The 16382-nt window shown below is 45.5% G+C and overlaps 1 protein-coding gene across 1 annotated transcript in view; it reads left to right on the plus strand.

Annotated features, from left to right (window-relative positions):
* Nucleotides 1-16382, plus strand: part of ACTN3 (actinin alpha 3) — a 174800-nt gene that overhangs the window by 53661 nt on the left and 104757 nt on the right. Inside the window, exon 2 of the mRNA XM_069207832.1 lies at nucleotides 3169-3283. Coding sequence (XP_069063933.1) covers nucleotides 3169-3283 — 115 coding nt within the window. The remainder of the gene's footprint in view (nucleotides 1-3168; nucleotides 3284-16382) is intronic.

A 16382-nucleotide genomic window follows, 5' to 3' on the forward strand; every position in this document is an offset into this window, starting at 1 on the left:
TAACATTTACCTGGGGGGGGAGGGGGTATCTGGGGCTGGAGTCTGCCTAGGAGCGTTCCTACCGTACATCCCATTCATGTGTTGTTTCTTGATGTGATGGCCCGCAGGAGTGGAGTGGGAGCGAGACTGAAATCGAGGCAACATTTCTGTATTTGCTCCCTGATGTGCTTCAGAGGAAGAAGTCTCCTTGACTCATCTTTCGACTCTATAATGAGTGATGCGTTTTCAAGCCCAGGACCCACGCAGGAGCTGATTATGTATTCTTTGTCAAGGGCTTTGTATTTACATCCTGGTCGTGGTAGTGCCACCACTTGAGGCGGCTACAGGGCTTCTGCTCCCGGTTATCTGTTTGTTGGGCATGGTGGCACAACCAAAGGGCAGAAAGATGCCTTATAGGTTCGTAGAGCTGGCTCTTACTTTGGCAAATAGAAGGGTGGCCATCAGCTGATGGGAGGGCCACTGGGTTCGGAAGTCTTGGAATGGGCGATAGATGGAAAGAAACACCATAAGTTGACTAAAGGTGACAACAAAGCTCAGGATGATATTCTATATACTTGGGTATTGGTGCTGGAGCAGTTTCAGTTGTGCGACAGAGATGATGAATCTGATTTAGATGTGGACGATGGTACAGATGAAGGGAACAAGACTCTCTTGACTGTTGAGCCTAGGAATGATTTAAATAGCTCAGTTGGTGCCGCTCCCGGGTCGCTTGTAGAGGCCTCTAATCGGGACTCTCAATGTACTGAGTACATGCTCCCTCCTGTATTTATACATATGTTGATCCTGCATTATAGCAGGATGTGGATGGCGCCGGGGACACATGGAATGGACAACTGGTTTGATTTAGATTTATTTACCTTGTTTCACTTTAAGTTCCTTAAATGTTACCTTGAACTTGTAAAACAGGATTTGGTATTTGTGTCGCTCAGAGCATTGTTGGGGACAGATCAGAATCACAGACTCAGTTTCTAATAATATTGCTATATTAGTAGTTGCTTGTAAGATGAGTACACAGGCAGTACTGCTGTCTGCGCTCCACGTTGGGCTGGAGATGAAGAATAGAGTGGCATATTCACAAGCTCCTTGTGCCACCTTAGTGCCGCCTTATGTCATTTTGTGATGCTAAGGTGGCATTAAGGTGGCTTTTCTTCCACGCCATATATACAAAGTGGCGTAATGCTTGCACTGCACCACTTTGTAAACCCTTACGCCACATTATGCCTACGTCAGGCATAACGTATGCAAGGGGGCATTCAGCCACCGGAAGACCCGAAAAAATAACATAGTGAAATTTACATTTCACTGCATCATTTTTCTATCATTTTTAATGTGTGCTCAAAGCAGGCGTTAAAATGACGCACCCATCATATTCACTGGGCCTCCCTGTGCTTTGCTGCACTAGTGTTAAAATGTTTACGCTAGTATGGCAAAGCGCCACAATAGCGACATAAGTTTTGGCGCTAATGTGCTAATGACAGCCATGGTGCACTGTATTGTAAATACAGCACAACCATGTTGTTGTTAGTTGCCAATGGGGGGGGGGGTGCAAGAAAAGTGGTGCATCATCTATGATGCGCCACTTTCTTGTAAACATACCCCAAAGTTTATTGAACATAAGTCGCTTTGGCTCATCTTTGGATTTTTTAGTATCCAGCCAGCCACTACCTCACCCTCTTTAGGTCCCTCCCGTCAAACAAGCTTACAGAAGGTGCCCACTCCATCAATTGTGCCCTCTCCTCGTTCAGTTACACAGTGCACCTGGTATCCTGACACCCTCGCGCAGCGCAGCATCCTCAAACACTCCATCACCTCATCCCAAGATATGTTTTTAAAAAACGGGGTCCTTCCAACTCCCCTCACCAGACTCAATATTTCTCTCCACAATCTGTCCTAATTAAAAAAAAAAAAAAAAAAAACTTTAGTGGGTTCCCTTCCCACAACTTGCTGTGCATTCCCTCCCCAGGAACATGCGCCAAACGCGCCGATTTCAATCGCTGGGGCTCTCTCTAAACCGCTTGTCAGTGCCAACTATAACCCCATGTCAGAGGAGCGGCAGTTGGCACTTCACCGCCTCTCGGATGTGTGGATGGGCACTGGCACTGGCGCCCGGATTGTTCATTGCTCTGACAGAGCGGTGGCTAGCCGGGCTTCGAACTCCGCGTTCCCGACAATGTCTTCCAGTGGAAGGCAGAAAAGGTAGTCGAATATTTAATGTATTCAGACCAGTGCTTGAAATGGAAAAATAAAGTGCAGGTACTCTGCGTCAGAGTGCCTGCTTGCTTCTGAGAAGTGCCTGTACTCTCCAATTAAAAGTAGTACGTTTATCTGGAGAAGTGCATGTACTCTCCCTCTAAAAATAAAGTGCCGGTACCCAGTACCGGTCAGTACCAGCCCATATAAACCACGGATTCAGATTAGTGTATTATGTGTAGTTGCCTAGATACAAATGTGTTTCTATAGCTCATGTGGTGATTCTTATGCCCCTTATATGTTGGGTTTGAAAATATGCGTTAATGTTTTAGTGACTTAGATCTGTGTGTGACCTGTAGGTCACAAGTTTAAATCCTGGCATGGCCAACTCCGTCTTCCATCATCGAGAGATTAATTATGTGAGTGTTGTTTAAGATCTCCAAACATGAATTGCATTCAAAAACGTTTTGTCTAAAGCACCATGAATAAAAATAGTATATAAATTACATATTGTTAACAGTATTGTAAAAAATGAACGAGTTATTCTCTTCTTTCAATTGTAAGTCTTAATGTTTCTGCAGGTATTTCTGTAGTTTAGTCAATGTACAAACGCACATTTTAAGTCCAGTAAAGTACATTCATACATCGTTGAGGCTCGAACAGCACTCAAGAGGTAACTACAGGGCAGTTCACTTTTGGGACGCCTAAGAACCCAAAAAGGACCTCTTCTCTCCCAAGACCCCACAAACAGAAAAGGTGTAGCACAGACAACTCACTTACAGAACATGCACACCACAGACAACTGCAGTGTAAGTTTCAGGCAACAGAGATACCAGGTGCATCTGCGATACTAGCAGCTCTCCCACTTTCCCTACAGAAAAAGTACAGAATAGCTGGCAGCTGTGCACTTTTCTCTCATACAAGGAAGCAGGGAATTTGTTTTTTACTTTTTTCAGCGTGTCTCTGTTCTTTTTGCAGACCTTCACTGCCTGGTGTAACTCCCACCTGAGGAAAGCTGGGACCCAGATTGAGAACATTGAGGAGGACTTCCGAAATGGTCTCAAGCTCATGCTGCTGCTCGAGGTCATCTCTGGTAAGGGACAACTTATCTGCCTCGGGAGTTTAGATAGGCATTTTGTGTGTGAGGTGGGTAGATTGACTGCCATGACTTCTCAGCAGAGCTTGTTTGTTGGTATTGGATTTCAGATTGTTTTTCAACATGGACTCGCAGAGTAAACATTTGATAGAGAAGGGGGGGCGATCTCGGCTCTGGAGACCCCATTCCCTGGGGCCTAGGGGGCCACGCAGCCGCCCTCCCTGGACAGATCTAGGCCCCGGGGGCCCCATGACCCAGCCATGTCTCATGGGACCCCTCCCACCCGGGGCACCCAGTTTGCAACAGATCACGAGGGAGCCTCAAGGCCCTGTGGTCCCAGCAGCACCCCACTTCCTGCAGGAGCTGGCATTGCTATTGTACGCATAGAGCTTCTAAACATGCAGCTTCCAGTGTGCAAGAGCAATCATTTCATCTCTTTCCCTGGAAAAAGAGAAAAACTTCTGCTTCCAGTGGGTGAGAGCACCTTGACAGCTCTCGCCACTGGAACCAGAGTGTTTACTATGACTTGGCGTGACATAGCAGGAGCTGGCCTTGGGGGTGGCATTCCCCAGGGCCATTATTAGCTCCATGAGGGGGGGCCCTATCTTATTTTATTTCAGACCTGGGGAGGTGGTGGCACCCGGGGCTGTGGGTGGCGGGCACGCCAACCCACATTAATTTTCAATCATTTTGCCCCAGGGAAGTGGCGGGCGGGCCGTCGCCATGCACTGCTAATTCCCTCACATACATAACTCATGGATTTTTTGATAACATCATTGATAATATCACTGTAACATTTGCAGTAAAATTAGTGAGAATAAAACTGTGCCTGGTGAGGGCACACATTATAGTTACCTTAGGGCACGAGTTGTGGTTACTTGAGCTGACCATAACTGTAACTGCTGGATTTCTATGGTTTTGTGCTTGTAAATTCAGATCCTAACTATAACATCCCTGTATGTAACCTTTGTTTTTTTTAGTGAAAAAAAAAAAAAAAATATATATATATATATATATATATATATATATATATATATATATATATATATATATATATATATATCCCTAACTATAATCCAGAATGCTGAAGTCGAAGCGCAGCGGTCCCAGCCGGGTTCTGGCAACCCCAACTATTACAATATATCTCCTCAAATATAAGGAAGTGTCAGGACACCTTCGTGATGCTATATTTCAATTTATTCAGAAAACGATTTCCCCTTTCCTGAATAAATGGAAATATAGCACCACAAAGGTGTCCTGCCACTTCCTTATATTTGAGGAGATATATTTTTATATATATATGGGGGGCGTGGCTACGAGGAGCTCCTGACCGAGCCCGCCATAAAATTGAAATCCGACACACATCGGGAGCGGAGACACGGCCGGGACCCAAACGCTCGTCCGGGCGAAGCAACAGGAGCTAGATGGTGCAATCCAGGGCCCCCAACGAGGTCTCGATGTGGCCTGACGAGAAGAAGGCTGAATGGGCCTGAGTAAGAAGCGCAGAGATAGGCAGTGACGAGACCAGCTGCGGCCGAGGGGCGCCGAGTGGAGGTGACAAAAGGTGAGACCGGAGGCGGGGCTGGCCCGATTGCGGCCTGTGTGCCGGTCCGGCTGCCCGGGGCCCTTCCCTGCTTGTGGGCACACTGACGACCGGGCAATGTCGCGCGGGAGACCCCGTGACACTAACGGCTATGGAGAGCGGAATGGGCCTGGGGAAAAGGCGCGAAGACAGACAGAGAAGCGGTGAGTGGGGGTGAATAAAGGTGCGGCCGAGGGCGGAAAACTGGCCTAATTACAACCTATCTGGCGAACTGGCTGCCCGCGGCCTGCCGTCCCCCACCCTTAAACACCCCGGTGACCGGGCACGCCATGCCGGAGGGCCCGCAGCACTAGCAGCCGCAGAAAACAGGGAAAATGCACTACCTGAACTGAGAGAGGCGCACTGGACTGAGCAGTGGCCTGGACCTCGCTACGGTTCCAATTGGGGGCATGGCGATGGCGTTCCGCTGAATGGAGGATCAAACCATAGTGGAAATGCCCCACTGGAGAGTACAGACTACCGCCGAGGCAGCCAGAGATGACACAGGGGAGAGAGTGGCAGACTAGATCATGAAAGTGTTACCACAGTACACACGAAAGGAATAACTTACAAACCCCTTCCTGAGACCAACCCCGCTGTATACCGCTAAGCAGAAATAAGATTCTGGCAACCTGATAAAGTGCTATAAAGGACAAGTGTTCCTCCCGCCTATGCTGAACGTATGATAATCTGATCTGAGGTGCGAGGCAAAAAGAACACTACAGAGAAGTCCGGTAATGGGTCGCACCAAGGGCAAACCAATGGAAAACGGTGTAACCCCGACTCCCCAGGACCAGATCCCAATGCCCCAGGCGAAAGAAAACATGGACAAGCTGGACACTATACTAAAAGAAATCAGAGACTCCCGGCAAGCCATAGAGAACAGATTAGGTATGATCACAATGGAAATAAATATAATGAAAGATGATCAAACAAAACTCTCAGACAGGCTAAAGCAAACAGAGTCAACAGTGGCAGACATCCTCCCGACACATAATGACAATAAAAATGCCATTGAAAGGCTTCAACAGCAAAAGGAAACCCTACAGGAAAGGATCGAAGACGCAGAGAGGCGCTCACGACGCAATAATATATGCATAATTGGGCTCCCCGAAGGCAAAGAAGGAAGCGACCCCACACAATACATCGAGACATGGCTACAATCCATAGCCAAGGACAGACTGTCAGTTCACTTTGTGGTGGAAAGAGCACACCGTATCCCTGGCAGAAAACCCGTACCAGGAGCTTCAGCAACACCTGTAATAGCACGGATACTGAACTACAGAGTTAGAGATGTCGCCTTACAGGTGGTGAGGGAGATGGATCCTAATATGATAGACAATGCCAGGATCTCACTATACCCAGACTATACTCTGGCAGTCCAGAAGCGCAGAGCATCCTTCCAGATAATAAAACAAAGACTATGCAAAATGGAGATAAAATATGCACTGTTACTCCCAGCAAAACTCCGCATCACACATGATCAGAAAACGCACTTCTTTGACTCACCCGACCTGGTGTGTACCTGGCTAGACGAAAACTTCCCACACTCACGAGCGGAGGAACAGAACAGCGGCCCCCATGCAAAGCAACTTCCTCAACATCGCAGAGACAAACAAAATAAAGCCCAAATGTTACGGAAAAGAACAGGCCCAACACTGCGTCAGGCCCTGGAGGGACAAAACAATGCATTACAAACCACGGGCTTCCTACGGGAGATAAACTCTTCTCCCTGCAGAACCGCTTCTTCGGTGGATAGTACGGCGGCATCGGACTCAGAGGGGAGCCTGGCTCTGTTTCCCCACATCACTCCACAAATAGCTAGAGACTTTTAACAGATGTAACCCCGCAATAGCACTGCCAAAATACCTATTACTTTCTCTGGACGGAATCTCCGCTCCCCTACAGTTGTGGTGGGCTCGATTGGTAGAGCTCCTTGACATACGTTGATATTTCTCTCACATTATCACTAGCAGACCCGCTAGCAGCGGGACATATTCTTGTACCACGCCCCATTGCGTAGGCCCCCTCCAGTAAGAATTGACTGCTTCGTTGTAGCACCAAGATTATGTATTACGTAATTGTTTGGCAAAGCAGGTTTAGGCTTTGCCTGGTATTTCTATTAGAGTATAAGTATGGTTACTTTCTACTAAGACAGACATCTACATTTACGTCAGGTACATTATTCTGCAGAAACTATAGACAAGCATGGGGCCACAAACGAATGTGGATGCACATAAACAGACCCAACTACACATACACAACGTGAATATAATATTATCACTTGGAATGTGAGGGGGATGGGAGTTATCCAAAAAAGGCACAGAATCCTAGCACAATTAAATCGCCGCAAAGCACATATTGTTAATTTACAGGAAACTCCTCTTACTTCACATGAAGCGGTTAAACTTCGTAAAAAATGGCGAGGCCAGATCTTTCATACCTCATACTCGGCATTTGCAAGAGGACCAGCTGTGTGGATAAGAGCCGGTGTGCCCTTAGAAGTGGCTTATACTAGGATTGATGAAGAGGGCAGATTTGTTTTGATCAAGGGTAACTTAGATTGGAAACCAGTGGTACTGGGCAGCATATACGCACCAAATACTGGCCAAGACTCCTTCCTAGAACACCTATCAAGAGTGTTAACACTATGGGCACATATTCCCTGGGTGACTGGTGGGGACTTTAATGCGGTTTTGGATGTTACCATGGACCAGAACACCCCTCCAATGTTAGGAACAAATGCACAGAGACAAGCAGACGCACTAAGGAGATGGTTACAGGTATGGTCCCTAGTAGATATATGGCGGGCCAAAAACACTGACATGAAGGAATATTCCTTCTATTCACATCCCCACAAAGTGCACATGAGACTAGATCGGATTGTCTGCACTGAGTAATTACAGACGCAAATGACCAAAACCACTTACCTGGGGAAGACACTATCGGATCATAACCCTTTAGAAGTGACAATGAACTGGGGACGAACATCCACACCTATCCCAACATGGCATTTGCAGCCCATAGTGTTGGAAGACACTGCCCTACGAGAGGAACTAGCACAGACAATTAAGACCTTCTTCCGTGATAATACAGACACGGCTTCCTCCCCACTAATAGAGTGGGAGGCATTCAAGGTGGTTGTATGGGGGGTCATAATAGGGGCAGTGTCAGGAGTGTGAAAAACACTGTTGAGGGAACTGACACAGGCGGAGGAACAGTTGGGTACCCTGGAAAAAGAGTCAGTCATAAACCCTACTAACACTGCAGCACTACAAGATCTTAGATTGGAACACACCCGACTGGTCGAAAAACTCCAGAAATTTGACCATACTACATATAAGGAACGGATGCACAGAGAAGGTGATAGGGCAGGCCCACTCTTAGCACGTCTAATACGTAAAGAACTGGCCCCCACTCCCATACTGCATATCAGGACAACACAACATGGTGATATAACTACCCAATTGGACATTAATACAGCTTTTAAAGATTACTACATGGCTTTATACTCCGCCCGCCCCCAATGGCAGAGGGAAGAATTGACTCCTTTCTGACTAGGATGAAACTCCCAACACTTGATGCAGAGGCCGGGCAGATATTAGGAGCTCAAATCACGCAAGGGAAAATCAGGGAAACTATTAAAAACATGGCACACAATAAAATGCCAGGAACAGATGGCCTACCGGCGGAATTTTATTCACTATTCAATACACAGCTTACCCCACACTTAGAGCGATTATGTCAAGCATCCTTAGAGATGGGACGACTACCAGATACTACTGGGCAGGCGCTAGTAACGTCCCTTCTGAAGCCGGGTAAGGACGCAACTGTTATCTCATCGTATAGACCACTATCCTTATTAAACATGGATTACAAAATCCTAGAATTTTTTTTTAGCACAAAGGCTCCTACCATATATAGCTAATCTTATACACACGGACCAATGCGGTTTTGTCCCGACTAGGAGCACCTCATTAAATGTGCGTAGATTATACCAAGTGATGGATGCGGCAAGGGGGAGGTTCCCGCACGCGGGGTGTCTCTCGCTGGACCTCCGCCAGGCCTTCGACTCCCTTAGTTGGGAATATATGATAAAGGTCTTAGAGACGTTTCAGGCCCCGCCGGACTATATTAAATGGGTCAGCCTACTATATGCGACACCAACAGCCAGAGGACGCACAGGACAAAATATATCAGACATTTACCCGGTGTTCAGAGGCACCAGGCAAGGCTGCCCTTAATCCCCCTTGCTATTTGTCCTAGCCATAGAACCTCTGGCACAACTGCTGAGACAGGAGGGTGGGGCTTGGGGCATTGAAATAGATCATACGCAACATGTAGTTTCACTATAGGCCGACGATATTATACTATATATTAAGGATCTTAACCAAAACCCTAATAAAGTTGCATATATCTTTGAAGAATTCATGCCCCTGTCTGGAGTGGCCATAAAGTTTAACAGATCCATAGCTTTCTCATTCTATGAGCCACATAGAGGCAATATGCTACCATTTGGAGATCACCAGCTACAAGTAGCAATGGACACTTTCCGATATCTTGGGATTCAAGTATATCGCACACCAGAAGACCTCCTGGAAGGTAACCTGAAAAGAGCCCTCTCCTCACTTAAAATGCAGATCCACTTCTGGATAACGATACCAATTTCAATTGCGGGCAGATTGGCACCAGCCAAAATGGTGGCACTACCCCTCCTGCTATACTTCTTCACAAACCTACCGGTGAAAGTACCGGAGTCCTATTTCAAGCTACTCAACTCTATGTTGCTGGTACTTATATGGGGGGAAGGGAAGGCGCAGAATAAGCCTGGCCAAGTTACAGATGCCGGTAGAACAGCGAGGGATGAACGCACCAGACTTTAAGGCTTACTGAATAGCGGGACAGCTCCAGTGGCTGGAGTGCTGGCTTAGTGGCTGAAACTTACAAGAAATAAATTATAATCAACAGATGCTGGACAAGGGTAATCTGCACTCCTTGTTATGCTCCGGAGCCCTAGTTCAGGGACACGCCGCTCTCTTGTTGAAAATAGCACTCCAATATTGGCAACTGGCACTCCGATATACTTCTGGCACGATCCCCTATTCTCCCAATATCCCACTGTTGGGCTTGCCAGTAACCATAGGTAATTTAACCCCTACACAACTACAAAAATGGGCACAGGAAGGCGTAGAATCCATAGGTTCTTTATTTAAAGACCAACTTTTACTAACACACACGGACTACATCCATGAACACAATTTATCCGCCTCACTTTTCCTCTTGCATGCTAGTATCACGCACGATGTCACTAAACACTGGGCCCGAATGATAAAGAACTGCCTACACGCGCACTGGTACACTCCATATACACTATAGGACAAGGGCCAAGGGACACATATGGTCAAATGGCTATATAGGGGGCGGAAAACCCACCTATTTAAACCCCTGACGGAATTAAAAGTCAAATGGGAAACACGTAGGAAGAGAGATATCAGAAGAGGAATGGACTCCAATACTAAACTACCCAAGTCAAATATCTCGTAATACGAGATTTAAATTCATCCAATATGCTATACTTCACAGAGCATATCTTACCCCACACAGATTACATATTTTATACCCAGAACTGCCCTCAACATGTCCTGGATGCAGGAAAGAGGAAGCAAGACTCACGCACATGCTCTGGTGGTGCCATGCTATCTCTGAATACTGGGGAAATATAACCAACTCACTGAATAAATTAGCAGGAAAGGCTATATACTGCAAAATGGAGACATGTACACTGGGAATGCTCCCACGTCCCCCAAAAAAGTAAGATCTCCCTAGATTGATAAACCTAGCACTCCTATTGGCTAAACGTCTACTGACTAGGCGCTGGAAGGCCACAACAGCACCAACGGTGAGCCAGTGGAGGTAATAGAACGGGGAAAAGCAGAAAGAGTCTCCCTCCGAAGGGAAGAAAATGGCGGAAGTAGGAAATACCCAGTAGCCCAGGAATGGGATGAATTAGTAGATAAGTTCATATCATGGAATAAGGATGAAAATAACGAGGACAAACCACAATGATCTAAGAAGAGCAACACTGGGCAATCAACAAGATAGTAATCACCAAATACATAATAAAATCGCCAAATTATTCCCAACCCCCCACCCGAAAATTTTTACATATACCAGCAGTGTGAGATGATAGATAACAGTCAAGAATGCAGGCAGAACATCCTTCTTCAACACCAAGATGTCTGGTCAATAGTTTGTAGTTAAAAATAACGTTTGATGTAAAGAACACAGGGTGACATACTAAATGAAAGTACCATCACAATAATGCACTATGTCCACTATACATGACATACAGAGCTAGACAGTTTAATGACAATATGGTTGATATGAAAAGATACAAATGATGTATCAGCATGCAAATCGATGGAAAAATGCACATGTACAATCAACGCATGTCTTATATGTTCCCCCTTTTTTTGTGTTTATGAAAACAATAAAATATGTTAAAAAACATAAATATATACATATATAACATATATATAATACCCATAATGCCATTCACCAGTAGGTAGTTATAGCTAGGACCTAGTTTCCATAGGAAAAGTGTTTTTTGTTTTGCCAATAATTTTGGCACCATTTGACAAATCCTCACAAAATTTTGAAAACTAGTTTTCCACTTACTTCACCTGCTGTATTGAAAGTTTTGGGGTGATTCGTCAAGCGGGGGCTGATTAAAAGGGGGGTTCCACAAAAGTGTTCTCCCCATGCAATTTCCCATGTGGATTTTGAACATGACTACAGCCAGAACCACTGGACGGAATTACACCAAATGTGGTGGTAAGGTAGCTCTTGGTACAGAAAGAGACACCTCCTGGAGCCATTAATGGCCCTGGGAATGGCCACCCACCAGGGCCGTCTCCCTATCTTCCAAGGTGCACACACTCAGGAAATAGCAGTTTGCTTTAGCTTGGCGGGAACTTTGACAGTTCCTGCCAAGTGAGAGCAAACTGTAAGTCCGCACTCAGTGGGCGGGAGCAGGAAAGCTGCTCCCGCTCACTATGAGCAGACTTTTTATCTGTTCTCGTTCCTTCTTGCAGGGAGCAGTAGCTGCTCCCTGTGTGCAGGAGGAATGCCGACTTCCGCTGGAGGCGTGGAGCCGGCAGGGACTGCAGGGGCCTTGAGGGCCTCCTGCAGTCCATCTACACTTTTTGGATAAATAAAGAGATGAAGATCCATTCTGGCACTGATGCTCATTTCACATAAATTAAACCTCAACGGGAAGCACTTACAAATGTAAACATAGCTGGTGCCCCAGTTGAAGCTCCCCTTCTGTTAAAAGAGAAACCCTCCCAACTTCTTGAGCTAATTCAATTCAAAGTAAGGGTGTTTTCTCTGCAATTCCACCTTCAAAAATGATCTGAAATACTTGATGGCAGTGAATGCATCCTTGCTCTACTGGAGTGCAATTTCTTCTGTAGTGACTGTGATGAGTGGGATCTTTCCTCCGGTCCTCTTCTGGCAAGAGCAGAGTCCATCGTTCATCCTTTTCATTACTAAGAGCATGCAAATGTGCAAAACAACCTTGAAGCTCCACCTGTTTGGTCCCACCCCCTGTATGCTATTGCTATGCAATGGTCTTCCCACCTTTTTCCAGGTTGATGGCCATCTTCCCAAAAGGCCCGTGTGTTCAGGATGCACAGAAATGTGAGCACATCTCCACCAAACAAAGAAGCACTTACTTCACATAATTGAGAGGAAGTGCCCTTGACTGGTGGAGATTCAACTCTTTGAAGTCTCACCGTCTTCTCTATACACGGATTCAAGCTGGCACAATCACATTGTGAAAATGACACCTAACATGGTCACTGGAAACATTACCTTGTAGTCCTTTACACAGAGGTAGTGTAGAATGTGCACTATACATTTAACCAACAAGGTACCAGTTAGTAATTAGCCAGTAGAGAGTACTCCAGTTCGGTAAATATTTTGCGCCAAAATGTGGACTATTTTTGGACGAGTAAGCAGGTGAAGATCCATTCTGGCACTGATGCTTATTTCACAAAAATTAAACCTCAACTGAAAGCACATACAAATATAAAAATAGTAGGTGCCCCAGTTGATGCTCTGCATCTGTAAAGGACAGATCTTCCAGATTTCCTGAACTCATCCATTCCAAAGCAAGGGTGTTTTCTCTGCAGTTCCACCTGGCGCTGGGTTGGATGCTTACAGGGGGTTGGCCGCTGGGTCTGGCCACAGGGCTGGATGCATGGGGAGTTGCATGGGGAGGTTGACTGCAGGGCCTGGCCGCAAGCCAGGCCCAGTGTCCAACCCTTGCCATGCACGGCTGAAGGCAATGCATTACACAGAGTTAGATGCCTGTGGGTGTTGGCAGCAGGGCCTGGCTGCAAACAAGGCCCTGAGGCCAGACCCTGCCACGCATGGCCTACATTTAGAAAGTTGGTTTAGCAGTACCAGTGAGCATGCAACTTTAAATAATAGAGCAGTCTGATTGCCTTTTTCCATTGACCGGTTTGCTCCCATGGAAGCTCGGACTCTGATTGGCTGGCCACAACATGAGGAGAAATGTTGTTCATTTTAGGAAATGGGGAATCAGACTCTATGTCCTGAAAATTAATTAAAATAGGGTACAATAGGGCAGGGTGGGGCTACCCAGACCTATGGACCTTGATCTGGGACCAAATGAAAAAACAAATTGGGTTGCTGCAATCCAGGGATACTCTTGCGGGAGGCAGCTGAACTCTCCTGTCCCTCTGAGTGTCCTATTGGGGCACAGGGGCAAGCCTGGCCTCGCAAGTGTCCTGCGGGATCGGGAAACCATATTAAAAACAAGCATTTGCAATGCAATGGGTCTCGAATTTGCTCGAGTTAAAACTATCAGCTTTGTAAACTTCTAACCAGATGTTTTTTTGCCACACAAATTAAAAGAAAAAATTGAAGCACGATCGCGCTATGTAAAATGCAGGGTGATCGCGCTGAAATTGAAAACGGAAAAACAGAGCGCGATCACGCTTTGTAAACCCCACTGTGATCGCGCTGCCTGGAAAATAAAAGGATATAAGGAAAGCATACTGAAAACATGGAGCCTCGTATGTTTTCAATAGTTTACCGGTACTGTGTAGATGGGCTAAACACCAGAAAAGGCATGATGTATGCATGCCTTTCACCAATAAAAGCAAGTGGATTTTAAAAGGCAAGCCCACAAACCAATGAAAGTGACTGACGTGACATGGGCGTGGTTAGAAGCCCAAAGAGAGATTCCTACAGGGGACGGTGTGCTTTGCGCTCGCCCCTAAAAAGGAGGGTGTGTGTCTGTGGTAGATTGGCAACTTACAGGCGGTTGACCGTGCTCAGCAGGGGGCCTGCTTCCCATAGGGTTGGGCGCAAGCCCTGATGGCAACTCTAAGCCATGCACAGCTAAAGGGTGGGGGGGGTGCTTCCACTCCCTTTGGCCAATCTGTCAGGAGGTGACCACCCACAGGTGTTGGATGCATGACCTGCCCACAGACCAAGTCCTGCAGCCAACCCCACGCCACACACATCAAAAGGCAGTATGTGGCGGGGGTTGATATAGTTATGCACAGTGATAAAATACTACTTTATATTTAAAAACAATGCTCTAGAAATTCACAGCAAAAACAATGGTTAAAGTAACATTACACTTAGGTATGTTAGGGGTAGGTGTAATTCACGTAATTCAGTTTCGCCTGATCATGCAGAATTACCTGCAAATTTCTGCAAGATTATGCATAATTACGTGAAGAATAATTCTGCAGTTACCACTATTTCTTAGCGCAAAAATGCCCCATCGCGTCCGAAGTGGGTGCAAGAATGCATTTTGTGCTCAGAAATAGAGGTAAATGCAACAGAACATGAATAATGTCTGTTTGGAGATAGCTTTTTAAACTAAACAAACACTGAAATTCACCAGCTGTAGTTATTTTAATTACCTATAACTCATGCCCTCACCATGCACTGCCTATGGCCTCCCATATTTAATCACTCTTGGTATGTTCTATGACATCATTGTTAACTTCACTGATGGCATCTGAAATTTGCGCACACACACACACACACACACACTCACACACCTTACCCTTATTTTGTTAAACTAACCCATACCTTCACCCACTTAACATGTAACCCTAAATCCTTATACCATACTCTTTAAAACCTTACACTTAACCCCTTATTCTTAAACTCTTATTCCTAATTGATTACATCCAGCCCTTAACCCCTTACCTTTTGCTGCTTACAACTCATATTTACCCTGATCCCCTTACCTATAACTCTTACAACATTACATTGCCCTAAACCATTTATCCTATACCACCTACTCTTAACACTTTATCCCTTACCCTTATTAACCCCTAACCCCATACCCTTAATTAGTCCCTTTAAACCTTTATCCTTAACCTGTTATCCCATACTCTTTAACTCCTTAGCCACTTATTGTTATCACCATACCTGTAATTCCCTACCTTTACCCATAATCCTTTACACTTAACCTCTTACCTACCCAAACCCTTAATCCTACTCTGAATCCTTCTCATTCTTCTTTACCCCTTATACTTTACTCTTTTATCCACTTACACTCTTACTTTTTCCCCTTACTCTTTACCCTTAACCCTCTACCCTTGTGTTTATATTGAATAGGTTACAATTAAATAGCAAATGATGATATGGTTTACAAAGAAATTGTAATCCACAAGAAAATGTCTATGGGAAAATGGGATGACAAATGGAACAAATAGTATGCTCCCAAACCTAAGCCGTGACACAGACCCAGAGATGCGTTTTCTAACTCCAATACTCATGGTAACATTCCAAAGTTTGAAAGAAAGCTGTATGTAGCTGTGATGTTCAAATACCTAGGCCAGCAAGAAGTCAATTATAATCTAGTAAATTGAGAATCTGGCAGTAGGAGGACACTTTAATGCCCTCTGGCCTTAACCCAGCCAATAGCTTTATGAATTAACTAGCAGGCTCAACACCGATTTGTTGTGGCCTGTCCGTGACCAACAAGGATCATGTTTTTTTTAAAAAGTATTCCATACTGTCAAAGTTAGCTGCTGTTCTTCATGGCTTTGTGTTCGACATGGTGGTGGATTTAGACTTGTCAAGATTCCGAGGAACTACAGATATGTGAGATGCCTCCTCCCTGTAGAATAACAGGCAGAGAGTGGCACACTATTTGGATTGGTTAAGGATTGGTAAAGAGTACACATGAACATAGATGCATTATTCCCTTGACAACACCAGTTAGCAGACCCTTTGATCAATACATTTGTTAAGGGCCAAATGTACAAAGCCCTTTTGCGCGGTCAGAACTGCGTGGTTTGCAAAACAGGGTTTTTGAATGCAAAATTGCCTTTTGCTACCTACTGAACTGCCTTTGTGTTGTAGAAAGCCTTTTACAACTCACAAAATTGGTTTACCAACTCATTCTGAATCACAATTAGGAAGGGTCAAGAAAAGGGCTTCATTCCACATTGCAAA

The sequence above is a fragment of the Pleurodeles waltl genome, chromosome 9, assembly GCF_031143425.1.
Source record: "Pleurodeles waltl isolate 20211129_DDA chromosome 9, aPleWal1.hap1.20221129, whole genome shotgun sequence".
Classification (NCBI taxonomy): Eukaryota; Metazoa; Chordata; class Amphibia; order Caudata; family Salamandridae; genus Pleurodeles; species Pleurodeles waltl.